The sequence below is a fragment of the Corvus kubaryi genome, unplaced genomic scaffold (genome assembly GCF_017639235.1).
Source record: "Corvus kubaryi isolate FWS band 111438036 unplaced genomic scaffold, C.kubaryi_AGA036_p1.0 37357, whole genome shotgun sequence".
NCBI lineage: Eukaryota > Metazoa > Chordata > Aves > Passeriformes > Corvidae > Corvus > Corvus kubaryi.
In genome coordinates this window covers 14,481,947-14,505,398 of record NW_024581117.1, presented here as the reverse complement: position 1 = coordinate 14,505,398, position 23,452 = coordinate 14,481,947, and the positions used below count along the sequence as shown (strand labels likewise).

Sequence of the window (23,452 nt, the reverse complement as noted above, 5' to 3'; positions counted from 1 at the left end):
TCCTTGCTCAATTGCAGAACTATTCTTTAACTATGGAACGTCTCAAAATACAGATATCTTGCAGTAACCTTTTCCCATCAGTACATTAAAGGGCCAAAATCAAAACAATACATGTATTCTTCAAAAAAAAGGTGTGTAAACATCCTGGGAAAAGCAGTATTCATAATACAGATGTTAAAATTTATTTTTTTATAACAAAATTGTGTTTGCTATCAAAAAACCTGTAATATTTCTGGTGTATCAACTCCAACATAAATACATTAACTGTTAGCCAATCACTGTTCCCCTCGCAGGAAGAATTTCTAATTGATTATGTGACATATATTGGATTATACACCACTACTTATATTATACAATATATAATTCATGTTCAATTCTTTCTCATTCCACATGTACATCTAGAACTTAATAACCTTTCTCTAAAAGGTTACTCATCGTCTCCTTTAAATGTACCTCTTCAAGTCCTGGCAGTTTTTCCAATATAGTATTATTTATCTCCTGTTCAGGTTTCTTATGCTAAACATAGTAAGGTCAACAACCCATAGAAATCTTTGGTCTCTTCACAGCATGAGGCATGTACTGTAATTTCAAGGCAAAAAACCTGTAGAGAAAATCAGCATATACTGGATGCTGCTCCTTTTCGCAATTCCAGCTTAACAGAATATATAAGGCATCTAAATTTTAAATTATACACATCACTTCAATTACATTATAGCTTCATCTGAAGCTAGCAATTACATTTCGTAAAATAAATTAATACTTCACTTCAAGAAGCTGTAGAGAAGTCCAAACCTCTGAAGTATGCTTTTGTTAAGTCATTAAATTAATGCACAGATTTGTCAGCTCTTTTCTCACATGCTTTGATCAACTTATTCCATCTTCTCCATTTGCCACCACATGAAAACTGTTGAGCATGCTACAAACAGCATTATACATGAGTCCTCAAATGTTTCCTGTCAGATATCTGGGGCAAGACTCTGCCCTTCAGATTCTCAATGCAGGCTTCATTTCCAGACAGGCCTCACATTCAAGTGTTGTCTTCTAACAGGTTTGCCTGTCAGACAGAAGAGAAATAATTACTGAAAAATGTTTTGCATCTCATATTTTTCTTGTCCTATTTTATAGCCTAATATTAAATGCGAAAAGCCGAATTCATTGATTTTTAAAAGAAATTAGAAGTGAAATGGTATTTGAAGAAGCTCGGGGGTTTTCTTCCATTTCTGGAAAGCTGAATGCAGCATTACGCTGTATTAGGCATAAAAAGAGAACAAAATAGTTTGTGTAGTATCATTAAATTGATTAAGTACAATAATTACCAGATAATTAACAAGATAGCATATCAAGAAAAAACATAAGAAAACCACATATTCTTTTATTTCTACACTAAGCCTGCTTAATTCTAAGCTAACAATTCCTTTCTTAGAGAAATCCTCGCCCTGCTCCTTCCTTTTAAAACTAATTCTTCTGAGAAACCATTCCCAAACTTACAGGATATACTTTACTTTTCCTGTTCTATTACCTGTTGAATCAAACAAAAATTTCATTTCCCACTTCAGAAGTTTAATTTAGTGCATATCAACAACAGGAAAACACTTTAAATGGCTTTGACCCAGAAGACTGATGAAGGATAAAACACTTCTTCCAATATATATTAATGGTAGATTATGTTCTACTATAAACATTACAAAAAGGCACAATCCAATATATGATAAATATGCTTAAATGTTTTACTGAAAAAACACAGGAATGTTGCTGGATGTATTGTCCTTGATTATTTTAGACTTTTTCTTAAGGAAACAGAATAGTATTTATTTACATGTCATTTAATGCCTGTAGGTGATTGCTACAGGTTATTAGCCTTTTCATCCTTAAGAGCCAAGGAATAAATGTTATCTCCATTAAACACAGCAGAAAGATGGCTTTAGAGCCTTCCTGCGCATGTTCACTAATGCACAGTCTAATCAAGACACAGTCAGTTGTGGCTTGCATACAACACAGGGGAGAATAATGCAAAGGTACAGTAGACAAAAAAAAAATTACTCGGCCTCTTCATTTTGGAGCATTTGGTATCTGTGACTCTGCAGGTCTTCAATGCTCTCAGCAATTGGCTTATTTAGTGTTTCTGGCAGGAGGAGAGTCAGGAATCCTGCTGACAGTCCACTGATTCCAAACACCACAAACGGTACAGAAGGACTAAGAGATTTCTAGAATTCAAAATACATAGTAAAAAGCACAGCTTTTTTTCCTGCTCTTAAAATACATCAACTGTAGTCAAAACCAAAATACTACAACTTGTCACTCCAGCAGTTTGTGCAGTTTTCCATATACTAGTAGAGCAAAGAAACCCAAAAAATAGCATTTCACAGAAACACCTTCGTATGACAGCTTTTTTTTACATGTCTAAGAAAATTCAGATAGTGAGCCTTAGCAGTACCAAATGCATTATACAGCAATCATTTCACTAACACATGAAATAGTTACACAACACAGAATATTAGACTTCTATTTCAAAAACCAATAAAATACTAGGTATTTTTAAGAGTCTTATTCATTAATTCTTGAAATTGAGTGAACATTATTTAACTTTTCATAAAACCAACTTTTTTTTTTTAAGGAATATAGGCATACATTGTACCAAAATCAACAAAGTGCTTTTGAGAGAAATTATGGGAATCTGAGTTAAATAAAAAACTCAATAATCTTACCATAGATGGCACAAACGGAGCCAGAATGCCCCCAAATCTGCAAGACATGGAGCACACACCCAAGCCAGCATTTCTGTTTTGAACAAAGGATGAAAGATTTGTACTTTCAGAATACACAACTGAGTCATGCATGAACATGTGGTGGCACTGTCAGAGCCAACTTAAAAATATAAATTATCAGTAGTCTTTAATTGAAATGAAGTTTTAAGACCTCCAGCAGTTACTCCAAAAGTTTTCCTGAACTGGCTGCAGATAAGGTAAAATCACAGCCTTTCAAACCCTCACAAAACCACCCTTCACAGAAGTTTGAACAAAGAGGTTTTCCAAGATGCCATATAGGGCAATTCAACTGGACATCCCTGTGCTGAATGGGGAATGATTTCAAAATGTGACAGGATCTTCAGAGAGATGCTATCTGCAGCTCAGACTGAAGCAGCCTCAGGGTGCACAACTGAAAAGTCAGTGCTTACCTCCAAACAGAAAATCACTATTTGCCAGTGTGAAGCTTGAAAACATCTGGCCAGATGTGTCACTACAGGAGCTGCTGAATTCTGGGCTCCCCTCCATTTTCAGACAAGTTCAAAAGAATCTCATCTAGACTGTGATATCAAAGCATGGCTTAGAACAGCAGGATCCTCTCTAAAGAAAGTTAAAAAGTCCTTCGAGTCTTTTATTTCCTGATCAAATGCAAACATCTTCCACCTCTGTATCACACCTACATAGAGTATGTAACAGCCCCTTCAGAGACTGCCATTGGTACCATCATTAGTGAGATGGCAAGAACAAGCTCAAGGTGGCTGTTCTCTCTACGTCTCTTGGTTGCTTCCTCTCACTCCTCATCCTCAGTCTCACTGCAGAGCTGAGCTGCTCCTGCTCGCCCTTTTGTCACAGTGACAGGGTTAAAGAAGCAGAGCAGTGACATGGGTCACCAGTGTCCCAGTATCAGCCACCTGCACATCCCTTCCTAATGGCCCTTTGCACAGGTGAAGGGAAACAAGATGATGGAGGGAGCTGATGAGAAGCCAGTGACTTTGGCGCTTCTTCACATTGAGGCAACACTGACCCAAACCCCACAAGACAAGGCCAAGCACTTCCCCATCAACAAAATCCTTGAATGAGACACACTAGTCTGTCGGTGAACCATTCCTTTGGAAGCATCTTTCCCACAGCCCCCAAGTCTGTCCATACCCAGAAGTTTGCTGGCTTTGTTTCCTGGTGAGAGGTAACAGGGCAAAAGGTAGTCCTGAATGCAAATTGCGTCATTTCAATTCCAGTGCAAAATGAAAGCAGTTGTTAGAAGACCATATGATAGTTTTAATTCAGAATTCAGCAGAGTTTGAGTTATACAGAATAATGTGGTATCCAAGAGGAAAACCACACAAATAGCTTAGTAATTGCTGAAAATAAGCAAAAAAGCTATCCTAGGCAGTCCAGTGGCCCCACTCTGATTTCATCCATCAAATACAAGGGCATCATAATTTTGCAATCATTTTCTCATTAAAAAAAAAGAAGTTCATTCTTATAGCTGTATTACTAGAGCCATGATTACATTTTGTCCCCAAAGATAACCTTACTCTTTGTCCAAAATGCAGCAGCGCTGAAGTTTTCTATTTTTAACCTTCTTTTCCCCCATAGGTATTTTAATGACACATCAAAAAGGAAAAAAGCCCAAAGCACAAACACTCCCTAACCTACAGCACTGCCCTGTTTCTAGCACGAGATGTATTTGTCATTGCTGCATGAACCAGCTAACTTAAAATATGTGCCTAACAGTCTTCATGCCTCAAGCAATAATTAGGTTTAAATAAGGAGCAGTAGGACTGAAAACTTATTTTTTCTGCAAAACATCTAACTGGGGGGGAAAAAAAGGAAAAAAATAGTGATCCTACCTCCTCTGCCTTTCAACGTACACGCTTCATCCCATGACATGAGCGAAGATGCCACGAGCACTACAAAGCTTTGCAGACACCACCAGATGGTGCTATTGCTTTGCTTTAAATTAACACCCATCACCACTTCCCTTGCAGAAACTATAGTATGTGCAATTAAAAGTACCAGAGAGGTATTAAACATTGTTAAATGTATAAATTGTCACACGGCAGGAATTTTCCCATGGTTTAACATAACAGTTTGCCACATTATTAAACATGACTTATCTAATAAAAGTTGCTGATTTTTTAAACTGTCTTTATTCTTGCATGTTCTCCACTGGTGGTCTGTGAATTTGACATGCAAAGTACTTTTTTTGCCAGAATATTACTTCAGATTCTCAAGTGAAGCAGTACTTTACTTGATTTTTATTCCTAATTACAAATGCTTAGTTTCAAACACACCGAAACAGTGCTGTAATTCTTGCTAGGTATGAGCTGTCACATCCTTGGCACCAAACATCAATAGGACTTAAGAAGATAGTGTAACATGGAAACAGAGCAAAAAAAGCAGAAACCAATAAACTAAAACATTTTCAGATTTAATTTTCTTGATTATTAACTCCAGAAAAGCAAAGGGGACAGGAAAAACAAAACAAACAAAACAAAACAAATCAAACACAGGCACTTAAACTAACAAAAACAAAAAGGAAAACAATGAGGTTTTAAAGGATACAAAAGTTTGGATGGGGAGAATGCAAACAAGCCCCCACACCCTATTTCAGTTAGCATGCTTGGGACTTGCATGTTCAACCTAAACCTGTGCCAAGGAGTCACACACTTTTTTTTTTTAGGGGTTTGTTTGTTGAAGGATTTTTTTGTTTCCCCTTTTTAAACTTTTCCCCAAAGCCCTCAATGACCTGGATTTATGTCACCAACGTACCTCCCTCCCTCTGTGGTGCTACAGTCCACATCTACCAGCTGGGACACCTTCCTCATCAGCTTTCAGCTTTCCCTGCACTCTCTAAACTGGGCCCAGATTTTGCAGTAGATTTAAAATTGCTATTCTTAACAAAGTTCTGCAGTATGACTCAAATTCTGAACATGTACTTGGAGTACCATTTGGAAAATCATATGGAATCAAGATAAGGGTGAGAAGAACAAGACTGTGTATTATATTTTCCTATCTCGGCTTTTTCTTGGGATAACAGAATAACCTCACAGAGAGTTGGTAAGAACTATGAAAAATAAATTTTTAGCCCAGTTCTTCATTAATTAAATGGTATAGAGCAAATTACTGTCATAGAGATACTATTAAATTAGTTGCATTATGAATATTTAATAACAAAGATACAGAAAAGCACTTGTTTTCCAGTGGGCTAACAAACAATCATCTAGGAGATGTAAGTATACTTGTATAAATAGTCCTTTCTGCAAATACTCTCCATTTATGATTAGGTTAGCACACAATTCATCACATCGCTACGTTTGGGTTTGCACCCTGTAATTTTACTCCCAAAAACCAACAGAAGTGAGAAACCCAGCACCTACCACTGCAGCACAAGAAGGGTGGTTTTCATGCTTCTATTCTGGATTCAGACCTAGAACAAGTTGTCCCAAACGGCCTGGGAAGGTGCACAGGTGCAAAAGGTGTGACTGCTAGGAAAAACTCTTTTGAGCCCTGGCAAGCTGCTTCATTACAGGAAGGATTCATACTGTTATTTCAGGCAAAAATAATTACAGATAAATACTAAAGCATACCAGCAATCAGTAGTGCTGAGCATGAAAACAGATTTTATTTACCCAGAAGCTCTGTTAAATTACCTCAGCAGTGTTGGGTACAGCTCAGATGTATAAATGTACAGGATGTTGAAAGCAGCACTGACCATCATTTTTCCACACAGAGCTAACAAAGTGGGACCAAGGAGGAGACCTTTCAGGAAAGAAAAAACAAGCTGTAGGCATGAACAGTCTCTTTTATTACTCTTTTTTACACAAACATCCAGGCTTCTTTCGGAGATTATCACACATATCCAATGTTTGATCCATACATTTTTCAACAAAAGCACTGTCTCAGTTCTTCCCAACCAAACTAGCTTAAGAACAGATGGTTAAAATTGTATATAGGACTAAGAAAACCAACCCAATTTTTTTTGTGAAATACAAAACTGTCACAGGCTGAAACAGAAGGGCTGCCACTTCCAGCTGTGCAATCAGAACATCTCACCAGGTAACCACGTCTTTTGATGAGCACAGACACTGTACCCTCTCTGGCCCATTTATTGGAGTCAACCCATAACACGCACTGTTCACTCCAAGAGTTTACTTGCTCCCCAAGGACATCCTCTTAGGACTTAGAATTGCAACAGCTCTGTAACTGGAAAGAACAAATGCTAGTGCAGCCCAGTTTACTAACAGACCGAGTTCAGTCAGCTGAACTGAAGTGTGCATGTTTTAAAGTCTTTAATTAATGTGATTTTGGTTATGGTTATGTTTGCACCATCTGTTTTAACAAGAAGATAATTTAATACTCTTTCAGCATGGAAAAAAACCCTGAATGCTCTGATTAGCCGTATTTCAGGTTCTCCTCCTAAGCATTGAGTTCATCATGCTTCTGTTGGCATCAAATGATATTCATTAAGTAATGGGAAACTCTGATTGCGTCTCAATTGCTTTTCTTTTAGTTTTGCCCTTGAATATTCTCAGTACAATTCATCTGCTCAAGTCAAATTCTGCTTCAATTGATGCAGAAATTCATTTGTATGTAAACTGAAATCCAGAAACTTGATTTAGTTTCTCTAAGCGTGGTGCATTTTTGCACTTATTTCTGTAATTCATGCAAAAGAGATGTGCAGCATTTTCATCCAAGTTCTCCTTTTGCTCAGGAAGAACTCCAATATTCCATAGAGTTGCCAGATGGAAAGATGTGAACCTGGTCCTCCAGAGCCCTGCTGGGTGTTGTCAGAAAGCTGGGACATCCCTTGCCTTCTGTTAAGCAAATATAAGGCAGTGAAGGGACTTGTGATTTGTAAGTTTCAAACATGTTCTCCCAGGAAGAATTAAAACTGAACACTGCAAATCCACATATTAGCAATACAGCATTGGAAGTTTTGGTTTTACTATCAAAACAGAAGAAAGAAACTGTCTAGACAGAGAAATTAGGACTCAGATTCTTAGGAATGAATTTTAAGTGCACTGTTCTCCAGGTTCCCTCCCTTAGGGGATTCTGAAGGCTGGCCATGTGGGGAATTATCGTGGGATGAGAAGCACACTGGCAATACCCAGGGAAGCTGACATACAGTGAAAATAACCCCAGACATAGTCCTTATGTTTTTCTCACAGTCTTGGAACATACTTTTAGCAATTCCTGCAGAACAGCCCATGATTTTCTTTCCATTTAAAAAATGTAACAGCATTAAAAGCAGGAATGCACATTCTCCTATGGGATTCTGGTGGACATGTATCCGTCATTCCCTTGGTCTGGCCAAGCATGTCCCCGCAGCCCCTGGAACTCTGGTATTACAGCTGCTCTCACACCTTTCCACCGAATGTGCAGTGGCAGCTGCACACACACAAAGCTGCCTGAAACAGCCCAGTCAGGGCAACTGATCCAAACATGGGTAAAAGTAAGGTTCTAAGTTCTCTCTAAATCCATGTACTTCAGTTTTATTGATAAGGGATGACCTTCCATTAGTAGATCTTTGGAATTTAGAGAAGTAAACTGGAAGAAAATGGTAACAAGCGGTGCTGATGTCTAAGACCTTCTAGAAGAGGAGTTTCTCTGTGAGATTAAGTTTTGATGCTGTCATTGCCATTAATAGTCTCATTTGCAGTGCCATTATGTAGAGTCACCCTCTGCCAGTCATCTTCATGGTAAAAGTTCACTTAAGCAGTACTTTTGAAACCAGGAGTTTATAAACTTACTTCAGAAAAAGTATCCACCATAAAAGGTTAGTTCTCAACACAAAATAACCAACATTAACAAAAGCTGAGGTAAAATTGATTTAAATAACTGCAAATTCTCTTTCCTTTTTCAGTGGAAAGCAGATCAATAAAAGCCACAAAAAGGTATTATGTGTTCAGCACAAGCAGATAAATCTAAATGAAAGATAAAATCCAGTTACCTCTAGACTAGTAGTCTCCGTTTCTTACTATAGTATAAAGCAAACACAAAATGCAGATATCTTTGTGCTTTCTATCAGCTTTTGGAAGAAAATAGTATTACAGCTCCATTCTCCCTCCACTGCCACTCTCCCTCACCATCTTCCAGTCTGATACACAAACTAATTGCTGAGTTTGAGTGATAAGGAAAGAGGAAGCTGAGGGATATATCAGTTTTTACCTAACCATTGAGAGAATTTTAGTCTTAAATTCAGTACACAACTCTAATAACAAAAATGTTCTTGGCTTATTCCACAGGGGAAATTACTCAGATCAGATTCTCATTCACAAGTTAGCAGAGTTATGTAGAAATCAAGCAAAGGTTACAGACAAGAGGCAAGTGCCCAACATCTCACTAAAATCTTAAATCCCTTGTAATAAAATCAAGGATCTTACCAGTCATTCAGAAGAACAGAGACTTAGACAAACATAATACTAATAGGAAGGTCAGACTGGAGCTGCAACAATCCTCATTTCATCCAACGTGACTCGTTTTCATCATGCTTGGAATCGAATTTATTTCTACTGAACTGACAAGGATCACTCTGGGCCAAGAGCCAGCTTTACCCTCTCTACAGTGCAAAGTCAGATGTTTTAATGGGATTAAAGTCAAGTCAACTGGAAAAGGCAGAAGACTTCCTGTAAATTAGCAACTCTTCGGGAACATTACCCTATCCTAATTAGTCCCTACTGCTTTTCTATCATTTTGTTTTAAAATTTATAAGAAGCATAAAGAGGAAATCTGTTGGAATAAAGAATCTGCCTCAATAAAAGGAGCAACAAAACATCTGAGAACTTGAATTAAGACAAGATGGCAAATTAGATTATGGGACATTTTATCTCTGTCTGTTTTTCTTCCTGGGACTTCTGAGATCAATTGGAACTGATGCCAGACAGCATTTATATCTGTTAAGAACAAATACAGCCTATGGAAGACTACCTTGTAATCACATTGCTGGTGCTCCTCAGTCAAAACACTGCTAAGGCTGAAGCATTTCTAATGAAGTGACGTTATGAAAAACAAAAGCAGAGAGCAGCCTCACACTGTTTGTTAGTGCTGTAAGTTTTCAGTAGCAAAAATAAATAGTAATACAGAAAAACTGAACTTGAAATGGAAATGAAAGTGAAAATATAAGCCCCAAAATTTTGTTAATGTCACCAACAATGCCAGAAAAGGACATATCTTTTGAAAAGAGAAAAATACTTGATGATACTCCACTGTTACTATGAACTGTCCTCACAACTGCATAAACAGCAACACCCAGTTGAGACTGACATAGACAGCAAGCTTCTGGCATCTCTATGGGTTCCATACTGCAATTCTGACTTTCATTTTTTATTCTCAAGTACAAAATTATTTTTTATGCTTTGTAGTGGCTTGGGGCTTTTTAATGATGAGTTACGCTTCCAATTCCATAAAACCTCAGATTTCTATTTCTATACCTACCACATGCCACCAAAAAGAATGAAAAATTAAGCTTGGCATCTCACACTGTCAAGATCCAGTCAAACTAATGTTACACTGCATGGCAGTCTGGCGATAAAATCCAGAGCTTATAAGGTTAACTGCTTGAAAGTGATGAGCGCAGTGTCAGTGTCTGAGACAGAACGTGACCTTCAAAGAGCCAAGGCTTACAGTCAGACAAACGTAGTCAATTAACAGGTTCAAATTATGCCTGCAGGAAGGTAAAAGGACTACAGACATGACCCTGGCTCCCTGACCAGCCCTGAAAGCAGGAGAGGAGTATAAATTGATAGGTCTTCAGGCCCTCATAATACTCAGTCACAAAATATCCATTAAGTTGTTTTGTCAGCTTTTAACCAAATTTGGAAACTTGTGGCTTTGCAGCAGCACACACTTACCAGCACTTGTTGGTAAAAACATGGTGAATATACAGGCAAATCCTGCAAGTATCAGGAAACACGTCATGGTTTTACGTCTGCCAGACCTAGAAGGAAAAGAGCACCAAGGTAAAGATGTAAACAAAGTCCTTTGGGTGTCTTTCAACTTGTCTGTAAAATATCAAAGTACTAAAGTACACAGCAGCATAAGGAACAGTTATAAATCTATTGTATCTTGCTAAGTACTTCAAATCTTGCTTCTCTAGTTCTGTGCACTGAAATCCTCCCAAAACAGCTTTCCTTTTTCTAGTCAAGTTTTCATTTTTAAGCTATGGAATTTGTAGCCTTGAGAAGATTCCATCTACTTTGGCAACAAGAACTCAAGACTTTTTCCTCTCTGTACTAAGCAAGGCAATGGGCCTTGTCTCCAAAAGGGTATTACAGTGCATACACACGAAGATCAAATTAATAATGTTCAAGAAAATGTAATTCAAATACTTCTTAAGTATTTCTCCTTTACAACTTTGCATAAACATAAACAGTTGTAACCCACTGTAAAACTGTTTTGTATGCTTTTGTGTCTAACAATATACACACAGAAATCACTAAGGGCCATTTTTACTGCCTGGTGTTTTAAAATAAAAGAGAAGATGACAGGACAGAAAATCATCAGCCCATCTCCACATCTGCCATATTTAAATATTTCATAATTATTTGCAAAGACTCACAAGTAAAGATATTCTTAGCAACAGTTTGCAGGCATGTAGAAATATTACACGTCCTTGTTACTTTATGAACTTTCACAGCTATTTCTAACTACTCCCCCATACTAGTAGAACCACAGTTTATCTGTAACAAATGTACAATGCTTGGTTTTAAAAATATAAAATATTTTTGCAACAAGCAAGTAATACTTTAAGGATATTGTTCACTAAAACTGAATGAAAACAGAGCAGTGGTTTGTCACATTCTCTTCTTTATTAAAGCATCTAAAACTACACCTATCTATACTTCAGGAAACCAAAAGCTTGAAAATTACAATTACTTTGACAAATTACAATGAAGAAAAAAAAAGGGAAAAAAAAATAAAGGACTTGTGCAATTTGCAGTTTAAAGAAATAGATGTGTCACTTAGGCTTTGTGGGCTTGAGGTGAAGGTGGGCTGCTTGTTTTGCTTTGCAGTTTAACTGAGCTGGCAGCTTTTTACTGCCCAAAATTCCCCAAAGGTGGCATCCTCTCCAGGATGAAGAAAAGAGGATTTTTGCCACTGACCTCAGTGAGACCAAAGTATCATAACAAAGATACTGAATGCGAAGTTTACGTGAAACCCTGAGGAGCCCTCTGCTGCTGGACTGTTTGGCCTTTGGAAAATAGAACCTACATAAAAAGGATGGCTTCCAAACACACTGAAAAGTATGAGAATACATGGACATGGCTCATCCACACCTTCATGAAAATTCAGCAGTTCTCACTTCAAGGATCTCTTTCAAAAGTAAAAATGAACAATTCTGAAAACTGCTTTCAACTGCAGTTGGTAGGCACTACAAACCCAAGTTATTCTGAATAAAATATGTAAGAGATATATTATAACCCATAGATACTTGAATAACTAAGCTATTCCTTTTTTCCATAAAGACCCAACTTTTTAAATAACATTAATCATTGAAAAGCTTATCTCTGGAGTAATGCAAGATACGAACAGAACTAAAAAAAGTGAAGAGGCAGAAAACCAGGCTCTCTTTCCTTTATCAAGTGCAGAAACCCCCACAGTGGAGTAAATCCCCAAAGAACCAACACTGTTCAGAAAAATAGTGAAATATCTTACTGAGAAAAACGTTAATATTTTTCTATGGTATCTAAAAATGTGTGAAGAGAACTGGGAAATAAACTTTTCTTACCAGGATTTCTCAATAAAAAACATGCAGAGGGGAAATGCTGGAACTTCCACAAGACCAGAAAGAGCCACGTTTAAATACAGATTTCCTCTTAATTCACCAGCATTTAAAGTTAGTCCATAGTACACAAAACTACAGACATACCTAAAAATAACCAGAAAGGTTGTATTATTAACTGGTCTTGTTGTATCACTTTTCAAGACAGCACCTAATATAAAATTATGCAATCTGTATTTTATCTTGCTCACAATTTTCCTCCACTGAGTCTATGTAACGTAATTTTGGGCTGCTTCTTATTTCAGATCTCTATGGTTGCTATCCAGGCAGGCCTTTTCTTCCCAAGACTGGTTCCAACACACATCCTGTCAGTTATTTCTGCTTCAGCTTCTCATTTCAGTCTGCATAAATATTATGCTCTCACCAGATTATTTCTTGGTAGGTTTTGAAGCAGTTTCTGAGCAACACACTGAAAATAAAACACCACCAGCAACAATAACAAAACACCAACCTTTCAAGACATCATTTCAGATGATTGTTGCCTGCCATCAACTGCGAAATTTATGATTTACTTTCTTAGGACATCATTTTTAAGAGAAAAGGATGAAGATTTTGTTTGCTTCCTGCTGTCTGATTCCCAGCACCTTGGCATTGTGTTATTACCTACCAGAGGTACATCAGAATGAGGGTTCGCCACCGAAGCACCGGGTGTCTCACCAAGGTCAGGATACCAGCTGTTGATTCACCATTTCTCAAAGTTACTGCATTTGGCTTCAATTTCAGATTTAATCTCTCTTTTCCATTACCAAGGGCAATGTACTGCAGCACATCTTCAGCTTCTGCCATTTTCCCTTGGGAGTACAGCCATCGTGGTGATTCTGGGAGCATGCTAACAGGACAGCACAGAAAATCAACAACGTAAAGTTCATTCATATGAACACAGCACTGAAGTCAAGCTTTCCATTTTGCAGATCAACACTTGAAAAGAAAGTACCAGTATGAAATTCAGAGGAAAACATTCTATTTGCACCGCTCTGCATATTCAGTTCCAAGTAGCCTGGTGCTAACAGTTAACCTTACAGATGGATCATTGGGAGATGCTTGACAATGCACTCAGTGATGTTAAAAGAGCTGACACCGAAACCTTGACTTGTGCTGAACTACTTCTTAGGCAACACTACACTACCATGGCCCAGGAAGCATCTCAAACCTCTATTATCTGAGCAGCCTGGACAAAACTTCATTCTCATAAAGTTTATTTCAAGCTTCCCATTATGGGAAGGGCTCTGAGTAAGAGTGGAAAGAAAAGGAAGGAAACCTTCCTGGGGAATTAACTGTCAGGCTCCAGTACCAGCTCATTGCTGCTGATGTAGGTTTTAAACCTCTTATTCCCACATAGAATATCCCTGCTTACCACAACTTCATGATTCCTACTTTTTTTTTCCCTGTTGCAGCTTTTATATGAGCCATAAAATAAAGAATGGAATATTTTGAACTGAACATTTATTTTTTCTGGCACTCTTAACAGAGATATACATTCTATAACCAAACTTAACTTCCATTACTTTAAAGGATCCCAGTATTTTTAGTATTTGGGGAAGTAATTCTACTTCATCACAAACAGAATGCCATAGAGGAAAATATATCATGCAGAACTTCTTTATGATGCCCTCAGGCTTTGTATTCTTTGACTACAGGAAGAGAGGTGGGTTTTTTAGTGTAGTCTTCAACAGAACTTCTTTCAAGAGAAGATCTATCTAACAAAATGAAATCAGAGGAGCCTTTTTCAATCTGTGCTGTATGCCAGACATTCCTTGCATTAATGTGCAGGCAACCTACTATGCTAATTCTTTAATTTCTTCTACAGTTTTAACTAGTGATTAGGAATGTACAAGGTGTGTAACTTTTTATGTTAGAAGAACGTTCTCTAAGAACACAGGCCAGCCAAAGCTAGCACTTAATTCTTTACATACTGATGCAGTTTAAAATCATTATTATGATAGTGCCAGTGTAGGAATTCTAAACAGGAGCACCCAGCACCAGGAACAGGCACAGGGAACCTCAGAAGCAAGCAGATACATAGCAGAACATGCTAAAAAGGTAATTCCAAGTGCTCCCACTTATTTTCCTTTGCAAGCATCTCATGGAAAGAAACTCTAAAATCCCTCTAGGACAACTTCCAAAACTTCTCAAGTGCTGAAGCCCTGCCTTGGCAAGAGGCAGTGCTCCTGGCAGATGCTCCAGCTTGCAGCCTCTGGCAGGCCTTCCTTCCCTTCCCCAAGCAGATTTGTAATCGAGTTTTCTTGGACAGCTGGCACACAGCTGCTCTTTGCAGTGCTGGCCACCACGTAACAGCATTCAGAAAAACAAACTTGTATTTTGGGTAACCCTGAGTTTCTGCTTCATTTAACACCCCTTCTTCCCACACAATATAATTTTAACCTTGCTTGGTTCACAAACCCACGAAGAAAAATGTTATCCTCATTTTTGCCACTCACTCAAACGATGACAAGAAAAAGTAACTTCATTACTGCATCTTTTTTCTGATTATTATAATGCATGTGAACCACTTACAAAGAAAGGAGGAGGAAGAAGACTCCTGGAGTATTCGCCACGAAGGCAAGGTAGCGCCATTCTCTGACACAGTAACCCAGCCAAGCATAAACAGCAATGCCAACTGCAAACGTCAAATTAGTTAAGGACCCTGAAAATACAAGAGCAAACCAGTCACTACAGAAACCACTGGCAAAAGAAAAACATTTCTTAAGCAGAAGCCCAAAATTCCTAGCCCATGATACACCTAAATAAAATAGCAATTTTATGAGCTATGTTTATAGCACTTGTGAACCAGCTGGCTTAAGTCTATTTTGCAATCCCAATGAAGAACAGCTTTGTGTAGTGTGTGGGAGGGTTAGGGTTTTTCCCCCCTTCGAAAAATAAAGAGTAGGACACAGAAGAGAGGAAGAAAATAACAGAAACCTGCAGAGAGAAAACCTGAGGGCAGGAAGGGGACACATTGAGAATGAGTGCTTTATTTAGGTCTGTTAGGGCAATCTTGAATAGAAATGGCAGGCTGGAGCAGAAATTGAAACTAAGTTCTAGAAGTACAAGGACGGAGCTCAGTACAAAACCAGCTGCCAAGCCAGAGGTTTATTACAGCAGATGTCCGATGAACAAGCATAAATAAAAATGTTTAGAATATGGGGTCAACTGGAACTCCAAAAGCCTAGCAACAAACCTCCTGCAGCCTAGCACAGGAGATCCTGCAGGAACCCAGACACTCTCAGCTGTGGCCCACAAGGGCCAGCTCACACCAACACCCAGGACAGCTGCCCCAGCACAGCTGAGCTGCATCCAGCAGCTCCCTCTCCTTCAGCCCCTCCTTCTCAGCGCTGAGCAGAATTAGAATAGAGCACCTAGAGCAACGAGCTCTAGGAAGTAGGAAATGGCCTGTCTCTTCCATCCATCAGGAGGCTGGCCCTGCAGGGAAAAGGCAGGGAAGAGCAGAGACAACAGGGCAAGGAAGGGTGGGAGAGAGAGAAGGCGTAAGTCAGAAAAGTGAACTCAGGAGAAAAGGAAAATTCAGTACTTAAAAAAAAAAAAGAGTAGAAGGTTCTAACTAAACCACAACTGTCTCGTACATCCCCAGGACTCCAGAGAAAAAAAATACGAAAAACAGTAGAATGAAGCAACTGAATAAAGGAGGGAGAGAAATATACCTCCAGCTGCAGCAAGTTAGCATTTGGAGCATGGTTTTCTCCGTGTTCTAGAAGCTGGAAAGGAGTTGCAGCCTGGGCTACTCCAGCTTTGCAACTGTCTGATATGCAAGTGTTAAACTTATTTAGGTCTTGGCAGTTGTATATGAAAGAAGGACATTTAAAAATACTGAAGAGTCAGCACATTCAGCAGTGGAAAAAACACAGTTCAGGCACTAACTTATTCTGTGGTTCAGAGAAAGTTCCCAGAGTACCTTCCCAAGGTACCATACAGATGAATTAGGCAGGATCTGCTGAAACATTTTTTTTAATGTAATGCAGTGTACAAATTTAGAAATGTTGGGAATTAATGTATCAATTTGAAAACCTTGGTTTTGCTATTTATCAAACAAACTCAGTCCCATCTTCCTTATTCAGGCACCTTTCCCACAGAAATCAGAACTTGGAAGAATCACATCACACTCATCTGACTTATACTACAACTGACTTGACTTGGTAAAAACATAAAAAGGTACTGACAGAACAATATGTGTCATAGTAACAATGATTAAATATATCCCAAATCCCACCTGTAAATGACCAAAATGATTTTCCTACATATTCTTGTGTTAGGACAAAAGACACAAGAGCCATTCCACCATTCACAATTCCAACAAAAAACCGTGAAACTGCAAATACGTCATAGTTCGGAGCTAAGGCTGTGACGTACCCAAAAACGACATCAAAAAATAGACCTGCAGAGACAGAATAAAATGTAGTTAGTACTTCTGCTACACAGCTTGAACTCAAAAGAAGGGAAGAGACCACAGCCAGTTAGTGACTGTAATGATTAGTCTGGAGTACTCATCTCTCATCTCTGGCTTTCTGAAATCACACCATATGAAAATTACAATCATTTTCAAGTCACAATGCCTGAGGTCTGCAATGCCAAAGATGGCATTTCCTTGAGAAAATTTTCTCATTTAACAACAAGACCCTTTGGCTGCAAACGCAGCTGGAAAACAAAACACCAGGACTTGAGTAACCCACCCTGAAGATACTTAGAAAAGTCAGTCTCCCCCACCCCCTTGAAAAAAAAGCAGATTATTTTTTATTGGGAACAATATAGTTAGGCAACATGTGGAATACTGTGCTCCAACAGAGACAGCCATGGCAAAAACAGGTTTTTTCACCTCCCACTGATACTTCATGACCTCTGTGCTGCTCAGCACACTGACAAGAATCAGTTTCAGTGCTGCTCCACTCCAAGTGAAACGCTTATAACACGTCATTGACAGAGCAAGGGACCCATGAGCAGCCTTTCAGTAGGGTGGCCCAGGGGCAGGAAAGAAAGAGATGTTTTCCATGTAGAACACTTAAGAAAAACCTTTTAACCATCTTACCTGAGATATACACTGGTTTCCTGCCCAGTTTATCTGACAAAGGGCCAAATGTGATATTTCCAATGAGCAATCCAGCAAAAAACAGGGATGATGCAAGGCTTACTTTGTAGGCTTCTTGTTCAATTAGGTACCACTATAAAAAAAAAAATTCAAATCCTTATTAAAAGTATGCCCTTCCTCAAAAAATAATTTAAAACTATCAAAATTCTTCTCATCATTTCCCACTTCTTGTTTTATATTCCATTAAAGTTTTATTCAAAGTTTGATAGGTAAGCCAACAATAGTCATATTCTTTCCTCTCTAACAGATTCTAATATCTCTCCTCCTGGAAATTGCATTGTAATAAATTAAAATCATTCCACTTGGTAAGCATCATTAGCTGCATCCCAGTTCCCAAGCTTTGGCAAGGCAGCTTATCTTAGGTTATTAAAACAAGGAAAGTCTGACCTGTGAACAGCTTAGCCATCTCAGCACTAAACCAGCACAGCTACTTCAATGAACAGGTATTAAAATTTCATTATTAAGAAGTATTATGCACATTCACTACTGCAGTACTTAGAGAGTTAATGCTGTGCTTCCTGAACAATGAGGGATCCCTGGTGCCTTTCCTCACCACACACACGATGCACTCTTGAAGAGAACCAGAAAGGGATTACAGAAAAGTGTCCCTGTTTCATAAAAATGCTCAGAACTAGTTATGGTCTACTCGTTGGTATTTCAGTATTTTATTGCGCACGTGCATTTGTTGTCAAACAAAAGTTACAAATAAATTATGGGTTTCTTTAAAAAATATACTTTCTACCTCATCCAAAATCTAAACTGAGGCAGGACAATCACAAATCATCACAGTGAAGTAACTGAGAGTGGACTGAAAATACTATTTCCCAATGGGGCGAGGCATGCGGACAGCCTGTACAATGATTAGTTCTTGAAGCCATTCTGGAGTTTTTTTGAGAGCACTGCCCCTGCAAAACCAGAACAGGACTGAGAATATTTAAGCTCCATGAAGTTTAATCTCCATCAACAAAATAAAGGAAATAAACTTTACAGAAACAGCTCTTGCAGGGTAGAACAAGAGAAAAGACTGCTTTTGCAAACTGTTACTTGTGCTGTTCGGTGGATCAAAGTGTATATTTTAACAAGTCTGATATAATGATCTGTGAAGAATATAACTTTTAAAAGAATGCATCTATCTACTTTATTTTCACAAATAGAGGTTGTTAAATATTCTTCAAAATTAACTGTAGCTTGCCAACAAAAATGTTGCCAGTTTTGCTCTCACCAAAACAGGCATCCTCTGAGCTCTTTACATGCACAAGGCAGTCTGGTTTGTCTGATTTAGTTACTAGACTGCTAGCAGAGAAATGCTGGTCAGCATCTAAAGGCTTCATTAAAAAAAAAAAACTATTAACAATACAGTCTTCAGAAATCTTAAAATAAAGTTAAAAAAATGCATAGGAACATAAATTTATTTTTATTAAAAAACCACAGTATTAGTTAAAATCTTATGACTTCTGATTATAAATTAAGCACTACCCTATGTTAGGCATCCTGCTGAGAGTCTGAACCTGAAGGAAACAGGCTAATCAGAAATTTCTGTTTCTGACAGAGGATACGATCCAATGTTGCATAATTCCTTCTTATGTCTAGTCACTACATTTTTCCAAGATAAACACTATACAGGCCCACTTGGAATAACGGGAAGGAAGCATAATTTGACATTAGCCACACACCAAGTGCTACCCTGTCTTACAGGAGTTTACTGACAACTGCTCCAAGAATTCCATCAGCAGAACTCCTGCAGTTCACACTACCAGCCAAGCCACCCACACAGCCTTTTTTCTGACACTGGCAGTGATGCTGAGGTCACTCCTGCTTGCCTGAGCAATTATAGCCCAGGGACCAGGAAAAAGCAAGCACAGCCTCTTGCCTGGAATCCATAAGGCATGAAGGTGAAGGGTCAAGCTTCTGTCCCACTCGGCAAACTCCAATCTGTTCCATCTCCCACTTTCACAGAAATATCCAGACTGGTGCATGAGTTCCATTTTAATGGTTATAGTCTTTAATATGCATCTTCTGTGAGTAACTAATGCAGCTCATGGCAAAGCTTACATCCACAGCAGATTGTGCACACATGACAGATTGAGGCTTTTCTCAGTACAAAGCAGACATTAAGAGGAGCTCATTCTAAATTCTAGAGTTATAAACTGCTAATGAAATGATCATTCTTCCTTAATGACTTTCTAAAACAGATGAAAGTAAAACTGAAAACAAAATAAATAATATACAGAAAGTTTAATCTAAATTAATAAGCATTAGATTTATTCAGTGACGTACTCTCAGATTTTAAAATGATAAAATGAAAGAGCCAGATAGGTGGATTCTAAAAATTTTTAGTGCCATGAGCAGAAGATTACACTAAGCTCTGCTTGGCTTTCCCAAGCACCATGTCGTGCACTACTGACATAAATCCCAAGAGGAGGAGAAATTATTACAAATGAGAGAAGTACTTGCCTCAGTTACGATGGATGTGAAATTCCTGGCAAAATGGATATGCTTGGCAAGCTCAGCTCTGCTCACCAGAATTCCTTCTTGGTCTCTGTGATACTCAGGCACAGCTCCCACAAGCACAATAAGCATCGACTGACAAGCCACGTATACCTTAAAAATAAAACATGATTGTTTACCCTGAACAATCCCAAGAGACCTACTGGAATACTGCAAGCTTTTCATTAAACCAACAGTTAGCAAATTCCCTTTACCCAGCATCCCAGAGAAAACACAGTCAGTCTACTGTGTTTAAATCCCCAGATGTGGCCATGGAGGCTGTTGGGAGCAGCAAGTACCACTCCAGAGAGGCTGCTGCACTTCCAAGGAAAGTTGCATCTTGATACCCTCCTTCCTGTTGTAGAGGTGTTCAGTTTGTTCTTGCAGTTTTGTAGCCAGACATAGGAAGGGAAAGAATTAAAAACTTCATTATGGTTTCATAGGTGTGATCTAAGACTAAAACTTTTTATGTAATAGATGTTTTACTTACTACATTCTAAAGAATAAAACCTGCAGTAACAAGTAAAAAAAAAAAAAAAAAGTTATCCAAGATTTTTTTTTTTAAGTCTTCGCTAGTTCTTTCCATTTCAGGAACTGAATTCCTAACCTGATCATCAGCAAAACTAGAATGTGCAGGAATAAAAAATAGTTTCATAAAGAAACCCGTATGAGAATATTGATTTATTGAGATAGGCCTCAAGATGTTCTACATATCTCCCAGGCCTTGCATGCTACTTTATTTTTCTAACCTAAAATAATATTATCCTTAAGCCTATCCACACATTAGTGGTTTTTAGGAGGTTACCACCGATGGCAGCTTTGCCTCTAGAATGGCTCTCTTCATTAGGCCACAAGTCTTTGGCTGGTGCTTTGGCTGGATGTTGTTTTAATGTACCATTTAATCCGGTGCTTACCATGGACACTCTTGCAGAAACAAGTTACAAACCAAAACCTGCAACCAGCCCAATTTCCCTCCCAACAGTGTTTAATTCAATGTAGAACTACACTAATAGGAGGAAACCTGATATAAGAAAACAAAGAGAGTGAAACATAAATGTTTGCATGCCGGGGTATGGACACTATTTAAAGAGAGCATCCTACATAACACTTTCACAAGAGATTAAGAAGAAAAAAAAATTAAAAAAAAAAAAACAGGGAAAAAAAACCCAAAAAAACCCAAAGAAAACATTTGGTAGGGTTAGACTCCATTTCCCTCCAGTCAGCAGAAGTTTAAAAGTCACTCTTCAGAAAAATGAAGTCGATAAAAAGACGTGCATAGGAATAGGAAAAACAGATCACAAACTTTGACAAGTTAAGCATGTAAGACAGCACTGAGGTAAGCAAGAGGTTTGACAGGCAACTTGGAAAAGAACCAAATCCGTTTTGGAACGCCCATGAATCCAAGCGGGGCTCCAAGAGGATGTTTGCCGCCACGGTAATGCGAGGGGAGGGCTCCTGTGCCAGCCCCCGCAGGAGCCAGCGGAGCAGCCCACGGCTGGGACCAGCAGGGGGAAAGTCCTCTGAGCCGAAGGAACGGAGGGGACAGAGGACCTCGGGCTCCTGCGTGACCCCCTTTCCCAGCGGAATGCCCGAGCCAGCAGCAGCCGCCGGCGGGGCGGGGGTGCGCAGGAGCGGGGCGGGAAGCGAGCGTGGAGCCCCTCGGCAGAGCGGGGCCGGGCGGCCGCGCCAGCAGCAGCCTGTGCCCGGGAGCGGCACCGCCGGCCCGCTCTGCCTGCGCCCTCCGGGACGCTGCGCGGGCTGCGGAAGGAGAAACCAGAGGGAGCGCGCAGCTCCCAGCTCCCCAGACGCCCAGAACGCGGAAGCGGGCGGCCGGAGCGGCCGTGAGGAGCCCGGCGGCCCCGCCTCACCTGCAGCAGCACCAGCAGCACCGTGAGGCGCCGCTGACCAGCGCCGAACGGCCCCGCCGCCACGAAGGCCTCCTCCAGCTCCAGCTCCATCCCCCGCGCCAGGGCCCGCCCGGAGCGGAGCCGAGCCGCGCCCCTGTCGCCCCGCCCCGCCGGGAAAGCCCTCACACACGGCCCGGAGCACCCGCTTCCTTACTGTAAATCAAGCGAGCCCGGGCAGCTGCGGTGCGAGGGGAGCGGCGTGAGGCGCATCAGCATCAGGCGGTGGGAAAAGCCTCGCCGCTGCTGCAGGGAGAAAGGGCTGCCAAGAGAGGAGGTTGGTCCAACAGGATGCACGGGGATATGGCCACGTCTCTCCAGCAAAAAGGCACGCACAGGGGAGCTGCGAGAGACACCCCAGAGAAGAGCAGAAGAGCTTGGCAGATGTTCCACAGTGGTTTGAACAAGGGAGCAGCTTTCCTTCTTTCATGACCTCGATTTTAAGAGAAGCAGCGTTTTTCATCAAGATTTAATCTAGACTAGATAATTGCAGGCTTCTACCAAAGGTTGATTTTGTTTGGTAGCCTTCTCCAAAGGCCAGGAAATTGTCCTGCCAGTTCAATGATCAGTTTGAACTACTACAAATTCTCTCTTCACCCAGGGGGCTTGCAGAGTAACACCTAAAAGCTCCACATCCTATGAACAGCAGGGGAAACTCCCTTCAAGTTAGCAAGAAGAGAGACTTAACTCTCATTAATTAAACCTGACACAAAGGAATTTGACAAAAGCAGTGAGTGACCTTTGGTACAAGTGCCTTCAAGACTCTAGCACACATGGTTAGGGTTGTATTTTTCCTAACATTATATTTGTTTACAATTACACTAACTTTATACAGGGGTTTAGGTTTGTTTTGGGGTTTTTCTTTTTAAGTCTTTCTCTTCAACCATATCAAGGAATTCTTTCATTTGAGGCAGTAAGGTAGGATGACCTCCCCTCAGTATTCTTAGTCTAGAAGAACTAAAATTAGTAGAAATATTGGCTGGGGCAGCACAGCTCCCCGAGGAAGCAGTGAGTGCCACACCATGTAGTGTGGTGCACAGGAAGAGCTAAGTGAGGGTCAAAGTGCTGCTTACCTTGGACTGTGACAGCCTGGAAAAAACAAACTTTCTAAATAATTTCTAAGCTTCCTCATCCACATAGTCACTGTACATTTAGCAGAGAGTAGTGAAATCCTACATTTTGAATTTGTAGGCTGATCCAGCTGCTTTCATGATTCCTATCCTAATTCAAACAGGGCAATCTGTTGCTGAACCTTGGCAAAGGCAGCAGATGTAAGACAGGCTCCCTTTCTGTTCCTGAATACATCTACAGAAAGGAGGAAAATAATTTTTGAAGTCTACTGATTTTACAACACCTATTAGATTTCCCCTCATATTCCACCATCTGTTTTCCCATGTTAGTGAGGAAAATACACAGTGCTTCAGAACTCAAACAA

General features: G+C 39.7%; 1 protein-coding gene across 3 annotated transcripts; it reads right to left on the bottom strand.

Annotated features, from left to right (window-relative positions):
- On the bottom strand, nucleotides 1–22,103 carry LOC121667122 (solute carrier family 22 member 15-like). 3 transcript variants are annotated; one of them, XM_042033387.1, is made up of 12 exons: nucleotides 21,982–22,103; nucleotides 20,081–20,227; nucleotides 17,567–17,699; nucleotides 16,754–16,918; nucleotides 15,043–15,172; nucleotides 13,136–13,357; nucleotides 12,475–12,615; nucleotides 10,598–10,683; nucleotides 6,398–6,506; nucleotides 2,706–2,778; nucleotides 2,041–2,204; nucleotides 1–1,054 (listed from the first exon to the last, which is right to left on the bottom strand). In XM_042033387.1, exons 1-12 carry the CDS (start codon nucleotides 22,069–22,071, stop codon nucleotides 1,042–1,044), a joined length of 1,473 nt encoding a protein of 490 aa, XP_041889321.1. In that variant the 5' UTR covers nucleotides 22,072–22,103; the 3' UTR covers nucleotides 1–1,041. The 3 variants fall into 3 exon arrangements, with proteins under 3 accessions (XP_041889321.1, XP_041889320.1, XP_041889322.1); XM_042033386.1 differs by having other exon boundaries at nucleotides 2,046–2,204; XM_042033388.1 differs by lacking the exons at nucleotides 1–1,054; nucleotides 2,041–2,204; nucleotides 2,706–2,778; nucleotides 6,398–6,506 and adding an exon at nucleotides 6,530–7,561.
- Between the last annotated feature and the right edge of the window lie 1,349 nt (nucleotides 22,104–23,452).

What these genes read in the sequence shown, in the direction of transcription:
- LOC121667122 (XM_042033386.1), bottom strand. Translation starts at nt 22,071, where the DNA reads ATGGAGCTGGAGCTGGAGGAGGCCTTCGTGGCGGCGGGGCCGTTCGGC. An exon ending in CTCATTCTGATGTACCTCTG is followed by an intron (nt 12,616 to 13,135) that starts GTAGGTAATAAC and finishes GGTTATTTTTAG; the next exon opens with GTATGTCTGTAGTTTTGTGT. An exon ending in AAATGCTCCAAAATGAAGAG is followed by an intron (nt 1,055 to 2,045) that starts GCCGAGTAATTT and finishes TCTGTCTGACAG; the next exon opens with GCAAACCTGTTAGAAGACAA.